The 19822-nt window shown below is 39.8% G+C and overlaps 1 protein-coding gene across 4 annotated transcripts in view; it reads right to left on the bottom strand.

The window, feature by feature from the left end:
* The window catches only part of cttnbp2nlb (CTTNBP2 N-terminal like b), a 55067-nt gene that overhangs the window by 19029 nt on the left and 16216 nt on the right, over positions 1–19822 (bottom strand). For 2 of the 4 annotated variants that reach the window (XM_049017943.1, XM_049017945.1), the window contains one exon: positions 3032–3139. In XM_049017943.1, coding sequence (XP_048873900.1) covers positions 3032–3130 — 99 coding nt within the window. In that variant the 5' untranslated portion in view covers positions 3131–3139. Of the gene's footprint in view, positions 1–3031; positions 3140–4421; positions 4586–6638; positions 6871–19822 lie in introns of those variants that run through there. The other 2 variants (XM_049017942.1, XM_049017944.1) reach the window with 2 other exon arrangements.

Genomic DNA, 19822 nt, shown 5'->3' with positions numbered 1-19822 from the left:
TACGTGCAGCACGATCAAAATTGCTGCACTGCATATTTCATAGATCTCTAAGACGACTATGCACCCAAAACGACTCCAAGTAAACTACAAAATAAGGTAATTAAACATGTGCGCCATTGTGATATGCGACAGTGCTTTCCTTCCTATGTGTTAAACACTAAAAGTCGCACGGTGATGACGAAATACTGCTTGGGCTCAGAATGTTAAGCGCAGACCAGTTAGTGGTCATCAAGTCTTTGTTTCTTTAATAGCATATTAATCATTTGTACTAATATTCTAATACAAAACTACTGACGTTAAATAGTGTGGTACTCAAGCAAGAACTTCCTCTCCAGTCCCGACTCATTGCGCACGTTCCTGTTTCACCCAATTTCACACAGCCTAAGTGCGCATACTTGTGCTGCCGTATCACTGGACATGACAGAACCATGAGTGAAGCGAACGATGACTTCATCGCTTACTTTGCTCCACTTCCCAGAAGGTGGGGGGGGGGGGGGTGGGGGGTGCAAAAGAATGGGTAATCTCTGCTTCAGGACAATGAGATGAGCTCATGTATGTATAAGCTCCTTCTCCCAAACCTTTTCCCAAGGCCATGGCTGCCTGCATATTACACAACCGGAGGGCAGTCGTTTTGTATTCATCTCAACCTAAAATTAAATAGTTCCGTGGTTTCAGCCAATGGCCCAATGACCGATTATTCTGTAGTGAGTCAGCAAAGATGAGTTCACCCCGACCAGAATCATTAAACTGTGCCTAGCAGCAATGGAACAAGGGGAGTATGGGAGCAAAGGCTCATTGTTTAATTAGCCAGCAGCAAAGGACAAAGAGCTCAAAGCAGATAGAAGGTTGAAGCTGAGGTGTCAGACCTTCTGCTTGCGCGTCCTGGGGGCCTGAAATTCTGCTCCACCTTAATTAGGCCATTCTACCTTATTAGGCCATTCACCAAATATAACACAATGGACTTAAATGACAAACAGACTGCTCCGAGGATTCACCAACATTTTTGGCCATCTTAATGTCTATTTTCTGTTATGGGTGCAGTTCTAGGTGACTCACTGTAAATCATTTAGATTGGATTAGTACTCAACTTCATTAACTGTAGTTTACACACAGTACTTGAGTCTGACTGGACAGAAGGGTGTTGATTAATTTTCTAAAACAGCTCAAATAGTGAAAGCCTGGGGTAAATCAATGCGTGATTAGAATCCTTAATTCTAGCTGGTGTTACGTAAAATTTCAAACAGAAAACACAATTCAAAAATAAAAGAAACTATAAAAACAAAGAAATTGCTACAAACCACTTAGATAACAACAGTGCTTGAGGCCAAGGACCAGGACCTGTGGTAAGTGATTTAATACCAAAATGATTTGCTGACGTAATGCACTTGTAGCCCAGTCATACTTTACAGATTTGTGTAACCTGCTTAAACGGAATGGTACGCAAGTCTGGTTTTAATAATCAATAAATAGTACATACTCAGGTTTTACTCATAATGCAGCCGAATAAGTAAGGGTAAATATATCTTTATGGGGACCGTTTAACCCTTACACAGCACAGTAATCAAGCAAAATACAAAGGTTTGTTGCATTTTTAGTTATTCCATTGCAGTCAGAGATTTTTAGCAAATTGAGTTTTTCTTTATGGGGATCAGGAAACTGGTCCACATGAGGGATAAAAAAATGGGTATTCATTATGTTGTGGGGACATTGTGTCCTCATAAGGTAAGGTATACCCGCTCACACACACACACACACACACACACACACATATGTCCCCACAATGTGATGAATATATGAATGAATACCAAATAATCGCTAAATTTCAAACAAAGCAGGTAGAATAGCAGTGGACTAGTTATGTAATAGTGAATGGAAAAGCACTTCAGAAATATACATTCCACAGATACATTTTTTCTTATTATTATTTTTATAATTACTTGTTTTATATATTTTTCATATAGGTCTTGTAATGGACTCCCATACTGTTTAGGTTACTCCCCTGTCTTGTGCTGTATGTTGCCAGGGTTGTGCAGATAAACATGACAAATATGAACCCATAATTATAAACTAGCTTGTTACTCTCCTGCATGGGTCTCCTGCGTAAAGCTGCTGTCAGCACCTGCTGTCGACAAGCTGTGTAACAGGGTAACAGGGACACCCAAAACAGGATGGGCGGGGCTACTATGAGCTCCGCAGCATGGAGTGGCTGTCGTCATGGTAGTGGCTGGGGGGGAGGGGAGGTTACACAAACAAAGTGCTGTTCTGAGAACAAGCTAAATAAGTTCCATGATTTAACCTTGTTCCCAAAACCCTTAACTTGGTCTGCAATTCATTGGCGAGAACATAAACAAAACTCCTCACATAAGACTTGATTGAATGAATTATTCGTCTAGACAGATTTCTGACCACCTTAGTGGTAACAGCAGCTCTTGCTTCTCCTTTCAATGATTTTCCTGCCGTGCAGAACTGCCAACACTCCAAATATCTTGGAGACAGCTACACTTTCCATTGTGTTTTTCATGAACAAAACCTGCATAACCTGTTACTAACCAGTTCTGGGCTTCCATGAAGGGTCTCTGAATCCCCCCAGCACGAGTGTGGCTCAGCTTCAGCTCTTCATACAAAGATCAACATGCCCATACAGGCCAACTAATGCACCTTCTTTGGTCATCATTGTTACCATTGGCAGGCTCACTCTACGAGCCAGTCCTGTACACTGTTCGCCTTTTAAGACATTACTCCTTAATGCATGCATGCATGCAGTACATGCTTAATAAAGACGCAAGACTTGGATTGGCATCAGCAGAGCACATGAATCTACAATAAGGCATAAATAAAGAATTTCATAATCTAGTCACAATGGTCATTGATATCTATGTCATTCGTCATGTACTGAAGCTACTAATCAACCATCTTGTAAAGCATTTTTTCGTGTTACCAAAGGAGAAATTGCTACAATGCCAGTGATGGCTTTTTGATTGCTTTGATGGGTCCCACTGAGGTTCCCCAAAAACGCAGTGGAATGACTTACCCTCAGTGCCTCAATCACCAGATCACGGGCCTCCAGCTCCCCCTCCAGCACACTGAAAAGCATTAGCAGCTCTGGCTTGCTCAGGGACTCCACATCCATTCTTGATTCCTAGAGGTATGAGCCAGAGTTAGGTGACAGTTAGGGACGAGTTCGGAAGAACGTTGACATCCCATCCCATCTTAAGAAGCAAACGACCTAACTGTCAAGTCATCCCTCCAAAATATTTTTGGGTTGTTGTCTGTAGGCAACACCTGCAGTGATGTCAATTACTAACAATTATATCAAGAATAATGATGACACACTTCTTGAACACCTGAGCAAAAAAAAATACATTGCAGGTTTTGTTCCAGTGTGTGACTGATGCTTCTGCCACAGTGCAATCAGGACCACATGGTTTCAAAATCTAATAGTGATAGGAGATGTACAATTTATCAGTTAACATAACAGTATCGGCCAATATTCATCAAAAATTAATGTACTGGCACCGGCCCTATGTGCCAATCTTGCCAGTTGATATTTAATCAATATTCAAAGCTAGCAGCACCAGAGCTAGAGACACAACCACTACATTTAGGAAGATAATTGTATTGAAAAAAAAATTATAATTTGCTGATCTGCACCAGCCAGCTGAGCAACTGTCACCACTGGCAACCCCCCCCCCCCCCTTTAATAAGTACTGATGACTTTCAGTTCATAAACTATAACTCTTTCCTAAACTAACAAATAACAGCAACATTCTGAACCAAATTATTAAAATATCAGTTATGGGAACCAATACTTATAAGTCTGACTGTCTTCATATGTAACTACTAATAAAAGAACATAGATCTGAAGGCCTGTGAAAACCATATAAAAACAGAAATAAATGAACATCTTTAAATATTTCTCTTCTACAATCTCATAATACTTTCAGAGATACATGTATAACCATCATACATTCAAAGTGCTGGCTTTATATTTCTATTAATATTGGCTCCTGTTACTAACCGTTCTAACTGTGACAAACTAAACCATCTCATCTCCTTCTAAACGGTCAAAAAGCACAGAATGACTAACTGTAATTCACTCAAGGCAAATACAGACACGTCTGACTTGCCAAAGCTGGAGTGAAGGGTTAGGCTATTGCCGAGTGAAAAAAAAACAGTCAAATGGAATCTCTTTGCCTTTGAAGCCTCTATAGAAACTGTACAGTATTTCAACACAAGGCTGTTTTGGATTCATCTTCCTTCAAATCCCACCTTTATACACAGAGTAATTATCATATTTCCCCTTCAGTTGTACCTTAACATGCATAGTAAAGATCAGATCAAAACATAATCACTGATCGTTGATAAAAAAAAAAGAATTTTTAGGCTTTTATTTTTATTAAAACTTCATGAAAACATATTACTTAGGCAGTTTGGGCAAGCCTAGAACTCTTCTTTAAATTCCTTGACACAGCAAGAGGCAAGCAAACTGGGACGACCATCTGCAGTAACAGGTTTAGAGAACAGTTGCTTTAGTTCCACAAACATGGCAGTTCTTCATACTGCTCCAAAATAACACTTCAATTTTAATCAATAAAAATTCATTCACTGGCCTGGGAAGGCAATAAAAATGGCAGCAGTCCTTTCTTGGCACCCTGATGCTGTGTCTTCAGCCACTTAACAGGAAGACAAAAACAGTAACACTGCCGCCATTCCAATGTGCGCACAACAACAGGAATGACGTCAGCTGCTTACAATGTTAAAGTATCTGATACTTCAAGCTGTAAGCTGCATTGGCACAAAAGTGTCCTGTTTAACCCATTCATATTTAATATCATTGTCCCAATGTGTGTCTACTCTGTGCCTGTATTCTGGATCTCTTTTTGCTGCTCACAGCTTCACTGGTGGTTTGTGGTTGGACCACAGAGTGTTAATTACAAAGAACAGCTCCCCCAATTCTGTCAAAAGTCTGCTAATTTTACACAATAAATCTTTATGCACAATCTACTGGTGTAAACTAGTAATTCTGCTCTTAATATGGGAGCATTTCGCATGTTTAATTTGTAGGGAAAAAGTAGAAAACCTATAAATACCCACAGAACTTCACCCTCTACACAATCCCCTTAACCGGCCGGATCTATAGTCTGCCACACATTGCATATTAGGTGACTTTGTCAGCTTCAGCCTATGACTTTAGTGGCATTCAGTGGCAATGCAACGCCTTTTGTAAAACTACAGGCATTTACCAGTGAATTATTAATTTAATCATGTTCTCTACATAAACACTTCTGGGAGAGTTCAGTGATGCAATTCCGTATTTGCTTCTGATTAATGCAAGAAAGGCTTGATGAGGGTGGATATTAATAAGGTGTTGCTGTGACTAAAATGATATTCATTTGAATGAAACAATATAATAATAATAATAATAATAATAATAATAATAATAATGATAATAATAATAATAAATGTATTTAACTGTTTTATCCAAAGGCAACATACATAGATTTCAGTTCTTAATCCTTTGCCCCCTCCCCAAATTCTAAATTAATTATTAATAAGGGTATCATTGTCCAGGATATTACCATTTCAATACTGTGACAATACACTGGATGAAGGGCTTAATGTTTAACTCAGGAAATAAGAAAAGCGTGAGAAATCAAACAAAATAAAATTTTTCTTCCTTTTACCAAGGTACAAGTTAAAACAGGCCTTGAGATTACACTTGCTATTCCATTATCTGCAGGGCCAAGTTCAGGCCTTAAAGCAATATTCCAATAACATTACCTCAGCCTAATAAATACACGCACAGTGAATAGTTTGTCACACATTTCCAGGTGGAGTCTGTACACAGATACAAGGCATCTTACGCTGAAGAGTGAACACATGGTTAAATGGGAGTGGTACAAAAATTATAAATGCAGTGACAAGTGTACAAGGAGAGATCTGGCAGTCATTAGCTGGGAAATTCAACCTGCTTCCTTGTACGTTATTTGGACGCGATGTTTCCCAGCACACATATCGGGCTCATCCTCGAATTCACAAGCCACGTGTGGATTAAACGGACACAGCACAGAGACAGTGGCTCCCATGGTTACAAAAAATGCCAATTCACTGGGAAATGCATACAGAACTTCGACAAAAGGACAAAAATAGTTCTTGTGGAATCGGCCGGAGAAACTAATATTATTTTTTTCCCGAACAGTAAGCCAAATATAGGGCACATCGCAACTAGCTATTTCTTGTAATCTTGTAAGTTTTTTCTTCTTTAATACATTTATGCAATTAAAAATCTAATTTAATTCATGTCTATTTATTTAGCTTTACATTTAAAAGATTTTAACCCTTGATTCTGCAATTTTTTTCATTAAATCCCCAAACCATGTACTTGCACGTTGTTCATTTATGAAAATTAGTCTTACTACAATTATTTGTAATGTATTGCGAATTTTACAAACACATACACAGGCTACAAGCACGTATATAAATGTAGTTTTTTACGTTTTGGGTAGTTGCTTTATGTTTCAAAGCATCTGCCAAAATGTTTCAACTAAGTTTTCTGTCCGATGCTAGTCTTTGGTTTACCATTTTTTTTGACAGTCTACACAAAAAAACCGATAAACATCAGCACAAAATATCCATACCTTCATGCACCCGGTACCAGCCTCTTCAATTTTCCCCATTCAAAATATGTTACAAAAATCGACTTACTTGTATACCAACCCCAGCGGAAAACACAGACAGCTATATTGACAAGGCGCTCAGCCAATTATCAGTAAGCATTCAGAGGCGCTGGCAAATAAGAACCAGTAGAGCAGGACAGGGGCGGGAAGGGGGCTGTCGCGCGAGGCTGGGACAAATCTCTTTGTTTGGATTCCAGTGTCCCACTGCTTCTCTCGATCCACACTGATTTATGAAGTAATTTCCTGTATATTTTATAGAAACGCGACATTTATATATTAATTATACTATTATTTTAGATTTTCATCTTTGGCTTTAGAATTGTTTTAAGCCAGGCGTGTATCGCAAATGACAAGTGACGTAAATCGTTTGGTTTAGCCTACATTTAAACTGCAAAACAGTCACATACTGTTTGTATAACAAACAATTATTTGTGATTAAATTAGTATAAACATAAGAAGGAAATGTGATTTAAATTGCTTTCATTATTTAACTCTGCTGAATAATACACTTAAGATCATCATCACATGGGGTCCACACCATGGCACATTCTGACAGTTTTGATCAAAATGCATTTTACCACGGACACTTGGTATTTTAAAAAACGCTATCTACATATATACTTTTTCTCAATCAAAACATTTGCAAATGGATACGTTTGTCCGTGTAGGGACAGGTGAATAATCCCTGGTAATAATCGGCAGATTCACAGAACTATTTAATACAAGTAAAAAAATAATAAGGACACCTGATCATATAGTTTACATGGTCAGTATTGTTTTCTACCAAAAATCCCAAACTAGTAATATATTAAGAATTACATTGTGGGAACGCACGTTGATGTAATGTACTGTCGTAATTAGTGTTTAAACACCCTCTGGTGGTACAAAATATTCCCACCGCTTTTAGCGAGGGCATTAACAGGACGGTAAGCTTGTTCGGCCTTCAGTCGTTTCTTATATGCGTTTCCTGCAGACCAGATTAAATTGATAATAAAGCTTGTTTTTTTCTAATTAAGAAATTCCAGCAGTATGTGTGGGAGAAAAGATTCAAGCTTGTAACATACTATAAACCCTTACCAATGCGATTTATGAAACAAAAGAACCTATTTACTTTTTCTCGGATTTCCCTGCCAGACATGAGAAATGCACATGCACTTTTAACTGAACACTTTGAAGGTGTTCCGTTAAATGTTGACCAGGTGGCACCATGCAGAAACAACACACTTTCCAATGTGTTGTCATTAAAGGATGGCTTGAGGTAATGAGTTTCAAATCCTTCCACACACACAGATATGAACAGTGAAGATGTGCTCTTTGGGGGCACCAGGTGCTGATACCAGAGAAATGGAGAAAAGCAGGTGGTGAATGAGTCACATACTGGATATTAAGGGATAGTGAAAATGAAACCCTATTCTTGTAAGTGTGTGTGGTGGCCTAAAGTCAATGGAGAGTAGGTTTTCAAAATATGTGAACCTAGTCAGGTAGAGCAAAAGGCACTTCTCCAGGTACCCCTACATCAAGGGGCATTTCCTAGATACCCCTGAAAAATCCTGCACCTTTATGTGATGCTGTGAGAAATGAAGGACTCTGGAACAGGCACCAGGAGAACAAAAAGGCGCTTTATCAGATTAAAACAGGAGTAAGGAAACTAACAGAACCATAACAGGTTGAAATGGGAAGAGTAGAACTGGGAAGAGCACAGGCCACTGGAGCACTGACATTAATGACCAAACTCAGGAACAGAGGACTTGGAAGCACTTATACACAGGACTAACGAGGGGCTGACATGATGCAGGCATGGACAATTAGCACAATAGGTAAAGGACAAGACCCAACTTGGGAGAATTAAGAGGGATCTGGAGGATCAGCAGCGACCCCTGCTGGTCCTACCAGGGCATAGATCAGACAGGGTGTGACACCTTGCTTGTCCTTTCCCATTCATGGTACTTCTAGATCAGGGGTGTCATATTCCAGCCCTGGGAGGGGGCGGAGCCCTGTGTAGCTTAGTTCTTTCCCTCTTCCACCACAAAGGATTCAGCTGGGCAATTAGCACAAAGAGTTGCAAGGAGTTGAATCAGGTGTGTTAAATGAGGGGAAACCCAAAAATGTGCAGGGATCCGGCCCCCCAGGACTGGAGTTTGGCACCCCTGTCCTAAGATGCATTCTTGAAGTTAATGAACATGTTTGGAATGCCTAACATCACCACTCACACCACCGGCACAATACTGATTGCAATTTGTGCCTTTTCAAATGATATTATCATATAGACACGTAGTTTATGTCTGAGGAGTTTAAAGACTTAAGGCAGCAGAATGGCATCATTAATTATGGAAGAACTTATAGATACCTTGAGTCAAACATTTTACGGTGGAATTAAAAACCTTGGTCTTTCTAATGCTGCATGGCAAAATATGCACTTACCTCTTTGGACTATGTCTGCTCAATCATTATCCACTTGAAGCAATATTCAAAAAGCTACACTTAAAAAATAGCAGGAGATAGATCTATTCCTATAGACGACACAATGGACATTCAAAACAGCATGGGGGAGGAAACAAATGCATTCCAGGAGTGACAGCTATGCAAACTGAATCAGGGTCCTACGGCAGTGTTTCTCAACACAGTTCTTGTGGACCCCCAGACGTTACAAGTTTTTGCTACCTCCCAGAGCTGGGAGCAAAAATATGGAGCATCTGAAAGGCCCTGAGAACTGGGTTGAGAAACTCTGCTCTACACAATCAATGGTAGAGAGATTGTTATCACATACAGGAGATGAGCTTATGTTGGGAGACTTGATGAGAAGATTCCAGGTGGCTCAGATGGGCAGAGTCCTGTACTGTCAGTAGCCATTAGAGACATGACAGCGCAGACAGTGCAGACAGCGCAGACAGTGCAGACAGCGCAGGCAGTGCAGACAGTGCAGGCAGTGCAGAAGTGCCTGCAACACCTCAAAGTCTGTGCTATTCATTCAAGATTAGGAGACAGCCTGAAGAGTACAGCCCTCAAAGAAATCAAAGTACTAAAAATAAAAGAGTAATACAATCAACTGAAGCATCACGGGCTGTTCTGTCTGAAAAAGATTTCACATGATTCAAACAAAAAGGGACAAAGATAATTCTTTGCTCTAAAAATAATATGACACTGACATGTTACTGGCTGTTGCCAGCACACTGTGTTTGAGTTACGGCTTGTTGTCGCTAGATATTACCATTGTTTTAAAATGGGGGCTAATGCAGTATATCACATCACCAAACCTGGGCAATGAAGATCAAATTTAACATTAAAGGATAGAAAATAAATTAAATATTATATGTTTATTTACATTAATAAAGAAATTCATAAATCCAATGCACGCTGGGTCAGTGTGTGTTAGACATTTAAGTAAGTTATACTGGCCAGTTTTTGGACTGAATTTTACCCCTAGACTCTTATACATTGGTGATACAAAATGTTCATAATATTCCAGAAGCTTGGTGTTTCATGGCCAGACTTCTGCAGCTCTCTACTTGCAGGTTTACCAAGTTGAGCTGTCGGTTCGCTGCAGATGATTCAAAATCCAGCAGCACGTCTGGTGTTCTATCGGCCTAAATGCTCTCCTGTTACGGCCCTCGATTCTCTATAGGCACTCGCATCAAGTTCAAATCCTTGGTGCTGGCCTTCAGAGCCATTAATGGATAGACATATTGTACACCTCCATCAGCAGGCTTACTAAGACCTACATCCCATCTTGCCCTATTCAGTCAGTAAACCACCACCCCTTGGAGATCCCTCCACCACACGGGGTAACAGCAGCCTGGTTCTTCTCTGTTTCTCATTAATGAGGGGCTTCCTCCTTCCTTTATGAATCTTCAGTCCTGCTTCTAGGAGCATGATATTAATCATCCTAGCAGTGCACTTCACACTACTTAATATTTCCTACTCTTTTTGAAGGTCACTTGAGGTCATCTTCTGATTTTTGAGGCACTGCTGGATAACTGCTGGATGGTCATCTCTGGAATTAGAATGTTGTTTCCACCATCTAAATGGCAGGTTTTTTATCATTGCCAGTGTCTCCTGTTTCACACTTTTCTTGTCTTACTGTGGCCTCAAAAATTTTGAGCCAGGAAGCAGCCTGCTACCCAGGGTAGAAGCAGGATTAAACCAGGATTTAAAAATGCAGAATTTTTTTAAATATAGAGTGTTAATTTTCTCTAAAGATGTATTATTATATGCTAAGGCCATAATGTTTCACTGTAATCTGCCTATAATATTGTAATCCAAGAAAGGTAATGCTAAATCAGTATAATGTTCTTTATGAAAATTAAGCTAAAATAAGAGCAGACTTACATACAGGCGTGTATAGGAGTTATGACAATAATATCCCCATCTTCCCAAGGCTCGCTAACTCATCTTGCTTAATGCTATAATGCTGTAACATTTAGGAATGAAGAAATATAGCTAAAACTGAATTTGACATCCATCACAGATCTGTTCGGCCTTTAGTAGCTTTCCTGTCACTCTGCAGAAACACACTGGCTGAGTGAAAACGGAACCTTCACCTGCCGCAGCATATTATTGACAAACAGTATTGACCTGCCAGAGGTGCGTCCTTGTTGGTCTTCTGGGAGCTGATTTATTTTTCTTTTGACTCCCATCCCATGCCCACTGGATAATTTCTCTGGGCACTGCCACAGGCTGAGTTAGGCCACACACAATGCTTTGCCTGGGGCTGCCTTTAGCTACTTACCTTCTTGGCTACTTTAGCCATTTGCACAAAATGAAGGTTTACCGAAACAGTTCAGCTTGTTCTTCAGTTCGGTTCTGTGCCTGTCAGTCAGACAGAATAGAACGGTAGTGCTGCCCCTTTGTTATGTCACACTCTCAGCCAGTGGCTTATTACAGTTAGAAAAAAAAGGTTAAAAGGTTCTGCTTGACGAAATCTGAAATGTCTTTACAAAGACCAGGTATAGATCCATCCGTCCATCCATCCATCCATCCATCCATCCATCCATCCATCCATCCATTCATTCATTTTCTGTACCAGCTGGTCCAATTCGAGGCCACAGGGGTCTGAAGCCTATTCTGGAGGCTACAGATGCAAGGCAGGGAACAACCCAGGACAAGACACCAACCTCAGGTATAGATGACAAACTAATTTCCTAAAATTCATAAAAAAAACGCGTGATTTTAACAAATTATGATACTTTGATGTAGCCTTGCATACTGCTGAATATGAATGTGATAAATGTCATCATTTATCAAAGGCCAATTAATGTCCATATAATATATCCACGCATAGCAGTCCTCCAAACATCTTTGTTTTGATTATTGCATATGCTATTCTCAGATAAGAACATACTAAGACCCATCTAGACTTTTCTCCTCTACATGTCAATCATCTTCAGAAAAAACATGAAAACAGCAATGACAAAGGCTTAATGCAATGTTAAAAAATAGATCTGTCTCATGAAATGGGTGTTTGGCTGCCACTTCTCAGACATAAATCACACTGTGAATTTTCAAATCTGCAATGTGAAACAAAGGCAGCTATACTCTGTATCTCACTGGGCTGATATTAAAAATGACTACAGGTTTTTGCTCTCTCTCATTCAAAATGAATGCAACCCATTAAAAGCTCTCTAATAACACATCTAAGCAAAATTTAATAATATAGACACAAATATTATATAGTTATAGGTTACTGGTCAGGTTGGGGAGGATGCACTGATGCAGCGCATTGCCACACCCACCACACAGCGAAACTCCTCGGGATCCTGGCCGGCGACCCCCCAGGCAGACACACGGTCCAGTCCCACCCTCCGGAAGTGGCCATCCATCTGCCACAGCCAGGTGTTACGTGGGCGTCCCCTCGGCCTGGTCCAGCTGCTTGCGTTCTCAGTTATGGTCGTAATGCTACCCTCACAATGCAAGTAACGCGCCTTGTTCAGGACTCCTCAAGCAACCGCTCAATCGACACAAAGTCAAACCAGCGGTACCCAAGGATTCTCCGAAGAGACACAGTACCAAAGGAGTCCAGTCTTCGTCTCAGGTCACTGGATAACGTCCGTGTCTCACAGCCACACAGCAAGACATGGAGCACCAGGACTCTGAAGACCTGGACCTTCATCCTCTTACAAAGATATCGGGAGCCACACACCCCTTTCCAGCGTCCTCATGCTCCTCCAATCCATCTGCTGACTTCATAGGAAGAGTCACCAGAGACATGAATGTCGCTGCCGAGGTAAGTGATCCTCTCCACAATGTCGACATTCTCCCCGCAGACAGACACACTACTGATGGCTGTGCCTAAGAGGTCATTAAAGGCCTGGATCTTGGTCTTTATCCAGGACACCCGCAATCCCAGGTACTCAGACTCCTCACTCAATCTCTCAAGAGCCCTGATCTAGGAAACTACAACCAAGGTAGTTTACTAAGGAAATTAAGAATAAAGTCACAAATGGAAATAAACTAATGATTTAAAAACTAAGCAGGAGTATCAAAGTCTACAGGCTATGAGCCTGAGCCTCATAATTGAAAGGAGTGACATCAGACACCATTGGAAGGAGCTGATCCACTGCAGCAACAGCTACTCCCTGAGTATGGCAGCCATGAGACCGACCAGACCAAAAGTCGGTATACCCAACAATGCAGATCTGAGTGCTGCCACCGAATTCGGCGTTTACGAACCCCCCCCACGGCGGCAGAGGAAGATGGTCATTTTGCCGGAGAAACAAGACGTTCCACGCGCCTACCGAGATGGGTCACCTCAAACTGGTACCCACACCTCAGCACCACACCAGCCCCGGTCCCCAACAGGCCTTCCTGCGGGCGGCTGCAGCAGAGCTACTCCCGCGGAGAGCAGAAGAGTATCGTGCCTGTTTGTATCGAGCAGTTGTGAGCTGTTTTATGACGGCTGGAGTGTCAATCCCGCCACCAACCCCCAATAAAATTGGTCCCCTGCAAGGTGGAGGACTGCATGCAGGGTTGGATGCAGTTTAACGTCATACCCAGGACGTTATAGTTACAACCATAAATTAATAATGATAACAAAATCATTTATTTTCTTAAATGCATAAAATTATCACCCCTTGATGAAATTCAGTACAAGTAAATCAACCTATTTAAGAAAATCATTTAAGAAAACATAGTGTATGTGTGTGTAAGTATGTATGTATGTACAGTATGTATGTATACTGTGTATATGTATTATCTAAAATACTTCATTTATTGTTCTACGTGTGATATGTTCATTGAGGTAGTGGCACAGAACTGGCTTACATGTAACATTTCTGTCATTTACTTCACGTTTGTGTTATCACCACCCTGTACGTCAATCCCAGCCTTTCATGTCTCCTCCGCTGATGGTGTCCATCATCTTTTCTGCCTGCATCGTGCCCCGCTCCCATGAAAAGAATCCTCACCCCTGTGACAGAAACTCCCAAGTTCCTGACACTTCATTTAATGAAATCCAGCCAGCAGCATATGGATTATTTGACTTGACAGGGCTTTAAATAGGGGACCTGAGTTTTGGAGGAGACATGGGGGAACACCTGGATAGCTCTGCTATGTGTAGCTGTAGTGTTTGTATCTGAATCTTATTGTACATATTGTATCTGTGTTGTTTCATATTTCTGATTGCATCTGTAATGTAATGTTGTTTGTCGCACAATGACAATAACAATAGTTGCATCTATGTTTCTTTAACATGAGGATCTGTTTTTGCTTAATTTTGAGTTTGACAATTAAAGGGATCACAAAACAACTTAACATAGAGTTTTGCCAATATGATATTTTCAAGTGTCCAGAACTTCTATTCCACCATTGTGATAGACTCCCACAGCCTGCTCCACTTTTATTTCTTGAAACCTTCTCATATATATATATATATATATATATATACAGGTATGTATATATATGAGAATATATATATTCTACTCAAATACAGATAGTTTTTTCTTTAATAATCCCAGAGGGAAATTCAAATTTCCCGCAGCTCAATACCAGTGTTAGACATAAAAGGTTGGAAAAACACACAGAATACTCTAGAGTACAGATATACGTTAAAAGAGGGTTACTGCCTATTCTAAAAGTTCTGTATAAAGTTCTGTATAAATAGTATTGAAAGTAAAAATAAAATAAGTAAACACATTAGTAACTGAGTAAGTGAGTTGACTGACCCACCATGCATGATATTAGGAATAAGTGAGGTTAGGATGAAATACTATTACTGTACAGTATGCATTGAGATGGGTTACTCACAGGCTAAATAGGCAATAAGTAACTAAATTAGTCCAGCTTTTGCCTTACTTCTGGGTCAGCTGTGTTTCCAAACCGCACCACGCATTTACACTGTATTTTTGTGTTTACACCCATTTCTGGTGCACTATAGATAGGCCCAATACCATGAACATTCTTCAGTACAATTGTAGTAATTAACCCAGGAAAACCAATAAGGTTAACACAGATACTGCATGCAGTATAAAACCAGGGAGGCAAACATTGTGTCCCTAAGAGAGCAGCTAAAAGACCCTCCTTTCCAGCATATACTGCATCGAAAACCGAAAAGGTCTCTGGTGCTTTTCATTTATTATCTCTCCTTTTATTTATTATCTATTATCATATTATCTGTGCTTTTAATGACTGTTGTCCTCTATTGCATTATTTGTCCCATGAGTCAATTGAATAAACAGCTTCATACAATAAAGACACAATTCAGTATGAGATGGAATGTGTGTTCAAAGCACTGAACACCATGTCTGAGTCTGGTAGTATAATGAAACATTAATGAAGCATGACCGTGCATGAAAGGCTTGCGTTTTTGGGAGTTTCTTTTTAATACTGTTTCCCAAATAGCATTGTAATTGAACTACTTCTTAAATGTATATTTAAATATATGTATTGTTGTATCATATTAATACTTGTCTTTTACTTACTTGACACTTTGCTCTCAATGAGAATATCATTATACTTTTATACTTCAAACATGTAAAAATGGAGGAAAAAAAACCTTGAGCCTTAAACTATAATGATCCCTTTGCAGTTCATAGTACTGGCCAGTAGAGGGCAATGCTGCTCAGTTTGAAAGATATATCTTGAGCATCGTGACGATGTCAAACTGAGAAATAAATGTCTCTGATTGTAAAAAATGTTACTGACTGAAAAAATGAAGAGAGAGAGAGAGAAAGAGAGAAACACAAAAGACACAAAGAAATGCAGAAGTCCTGTTTTTCCACACTGATAAAAATAGCATAATTAAGCAGGAAACTCCCTAGATCTAGTTTAGCAAAACACAAAGCAAAAAGCGGGAATCACAGTTATCATTATCCTTGTTCCATTTTTACCCACCAAACTATTTTGCCCCCGAAACTAACACGTATTAAACATATTAAATAAACACATTCTTCACATTGGAACAGATCATTTACAATCCATTTAATCCATTTACTCATTTAATTTAATCAGTTTACTCAAATACTCATTCATTTAAAATAAAGTGACAAGCATGGTGATGTAGTGACTATTGTATGACTATTGTCACTGTGGGGATTTTGAATCCCACCCTCCTCTCTTTGTGTGGAGTGTAGATGCTCTTACCCTGTTGCACAAGTTTCCTCTGTGTTCCCTGGTTTCTCTTCAAGTTATAGGACCACTTGTGACTCAACTTGTAGGGCCAGATGCAGGTTACCGTCATACCCAGGACGATTACAGATGTGCCAGAGATTAAATACTATGTGCCTACAATTTTTGAAAGCCAAGTAGCAGCAGCTATGTGGATTTCAAACCAACAAGGATACCCCCAATCAGATACTCGTCTTTTTGACCCCTTTGTGTGCTTCACAGATATTAAGTTCTCACAGCTGCCAAGCTTTGGTCGGCTCCCCACATAAAAGACCCACCATCCCACAGCCCGTGATGCTTTTACTGCTCTTCCTAGATCATGCAAGAGTTTCACTCTTCTTTCACTCAAGGGGTCAAACGCATGACTTCTTGTTTCCTGTGCATGATGAAGCACTGCAGCGTGTTTCTCTGTAAACATTTGCTGGACAGTCAGGTCTCTCTGAAGGGTAAATATTGAGAATATTGGAATAATTTTACATTTAATATGAATAAGTATTTCCTTTTGCTATAACAGTGTATGGTCTTTTGTTTTCTTTTCACTTTCTTGCATGATCTTCCTATCTGATTATCTTCCTCTCTTTTCTTCTTTTCTAATTAATATAGCTCACTGCAGAAAAAAAAATGTCTCAGCTGAAGGCATTCGTCCACTATCATGCGCTGATCCGTTCCACGTTGGCAGTGCATTATTTCCATTGTACATCTAAAATCTCAGACACCATTAGCTTTCTCCACCCACCCTATTACAACATTTCATGTAACTATCACAAAGTTTGCAAACTGCTACTAGTAATTAGTACTTGAACTGACAGAGGCATGCTTGCAACGGTACATTACAATGTATGGCTTGTTGTTCTTTTCACAACAAAACAAAATTAATACTCAAACATCATCAATGTACTTTAAGCCAATTTGTCATATTTATTTTTTTCCCTCTGTAATGAATGTCTAGAGGAAGCCCAGTACATGAGTTATACTTATTTATTTAACAATAAACATGAACAAACATAAATCAAAGTAATTGCAGTAAACGCTTTCAAGCTTTAGGACACAATAAAGTGCACTGCTGTTGATATGGGAAAGCAATTCGGTCACTAATTAGTGAGGATTGCATGATTCCTTTAGCAAACCTGTAAATCTCTATGGTTCTTTCTACTCGTGATGATAATTCTTTTTTATCACACAACTAGGAAGGATGAAGTAAAGAAAAGAAGACCCAGCAGCGAGACAACGAGACAAGCGTCAACAGGCCTCCACCACAACAGCAAAAGCCACTTGGCAGTGAATTTCACATACAAGGCAGCTTCACAGATAACGGTCTAGCAAGCTTGTATTGTCTCACGCTTCTGTGATGTCGGGGCAAAATATTTGCTAAAAGGTGCTTGCTGTTTATTTCATGGAGGAAGATGGGGGATTTCTATGCTCTGTGACACTCTGTGTTTCATGTAAAACACATGCTAATCAGCCCTTATGATTCAATTCATGACACAATCATGACCCCTGTGTTTGGAATCTGAAACTTGTAAGTAATTGGTAATGGGCACGGTCTGTATATGAAAAAGAGGCAGCAGGCCCATTTAGTGTCTTTTAATTATTCCAAATTGTCTACCAGCCTGACTCTTATTTCAATGTTTCTTACTTGATCCCAGTAAAAAACGTCATTACTGTTTGAGAGCTACAGAAAGTCGAATACAGGTGAGTGTGTGTGTATGTGTGCGTCTGCGTGTGCATGTGTGTGTGACCAAATGTTCCCCACAATGTAATAAAAACCTGTTACTGTATTTTGACGTTGTGGGGACCATTTTCCAGGTCCCCACAAAGATCTGTAAATGCACTCAAAGAACTGAAAAGGTATAATTTGGCTACTTATGGGTAAGGATAGGGCTGGGTAGCAGTTAAGGTCGTCATGTTGGGATTGCAGCTTCACATAGAACAAATTTAAGGTTATGATTTCAAGTGAAGAAATTGGTGAGTGGAGCCATTCAGCAAGCTCTGGTTATATGTTTCTGCACGGTATTTATTACCTTCTTGTCAAGGACTGTTTAACTGGTGCATGAAACATTCTCCACAATATTCAAATATTTATTAGCCTACCTCAACAGAATTTTGAATCATTTTTAAGAGCCAGCTCAAGGGCCAGTGGTGCATATGTAAATTCAAGGTTTGTTCTACAGTTATAACCCACGCAAATGAAAAGACATGAACATCTTACAGCTCCCTAAATGCTGAATAATTCAGATGCTCAATAAATAGCTGAATATGTGGTTGTGCTACTTCTTCGCACCACTGTGATTTACTATAGTATTTGTGTTTGGGGGATTGGCATAGAATAACAGATTTAATAAACGATTAGTTCACTTGCAAATATCGGGAAATTAATGCATAAAGTGAATGATCCACAAAAATCTGGCTTACAAACCTCAAAGTCTGTCTGGTTCCGAAGTCAATGTTACACAAAAGGTATTATTACGGTTTATCGAGCATCCGGAAAGCCAATATCAAGTTTGCTGAGCAATAACACTACCACTGAGTCCCACTGAGCCAAAAACTGGAACAGAGGTAAGAGATGGTTTACGTTAGAGTAAATGGATCTACGTGCAGAAGTAGAGGGAATTGTACTGGATGAGGAGAGTGGCTGCATTTTTGGAAAGACTCTATTGATTGGCAGTTAAATCCAAGAAAACATTGTTAGGTAAAAAAAAAAAAAACAATGGTTGGTCTAAAAATTCCTCAGAAGAAAACTTAAAGGGAAAACTACTTCTAGTACACTAGTGACACGCTAGGAAACTAGAAAACTAGGTTAGCAGGCCAGTGTGCAAAGTAAGCTATCGTCAGGACTTTATGTAGTGCCTGACAAGCAATATATAGTGGTTTCTATATTGTGGCCCCAACCCCCTGTAACACCAAGTCAGGACATGGTCCAATGGGCTGACCCCTGCCTCTAAGGTGCCCCCCCGATTATTCTGGAACACCCAGATACCTGAGTGTCATATGGAACTAAAGGAAAACTTTAGTCACCAAATTGATTACCTAGTTTAGATTTTGCAAAAGTAGGATTTTCCCTGTATGCTAGGATAAAACTGTGAAGGAGCCAACCGCCGTAGGCTAAATTTTCAGTGAGGGACCAGAGCTAAGATAGCTGTGGGAAAAAGCTGTATGAATCAGGAATACTATATAAACAAATATCCCCAAGAGAGAATCTAATAAGAGACTAAGTCTGATTAAAAATGCATCTAGTAAATATTGAAACCCGCCCCCTCTCCCCCAATAAAATATTCTGTTGGGTTAAGAATCTGTCATCTTTATTAAAGCTGGCTAATTGTAGTTATTAATAGATTATAGTTGCTCATTAGTGGACTATGTTTTGGTACCTGGACTACGTTTTGGCACCTGGACTACGTTTTGGTACCTGGACTACGTTTTGGCACCTGGACTACGTTTTGGCACCTGGACTACGTTTTGTTACCTGGACTACGTTTTGGTACCTTTTCAATCAAGAATCAAACTTTTCAGACTTTGTTTTTCTGACATTATTATAAACATGTTGTTGA

This window comes from Brienomyrus brachyistius, chromosome 6 (assembly GCF_023856365.1).
Source record: "Brienomyrus brachyistius isolate T26 chromosome 6, BBRACH_0.4, whole genome shotgun sequence".
Lineage (NCBI taxonomy): Eukaryota > Metazoa > Chordata > Actinopteri > Osteoglossiformes > Mormyridae > Brienomyrus > Brienomyrus brachyistius.
The sequence above is the reverse complement of the archived record's forward strand: the minus strand, read 5'-3'. Positions and strand labels throughout refer to the sequence as shown.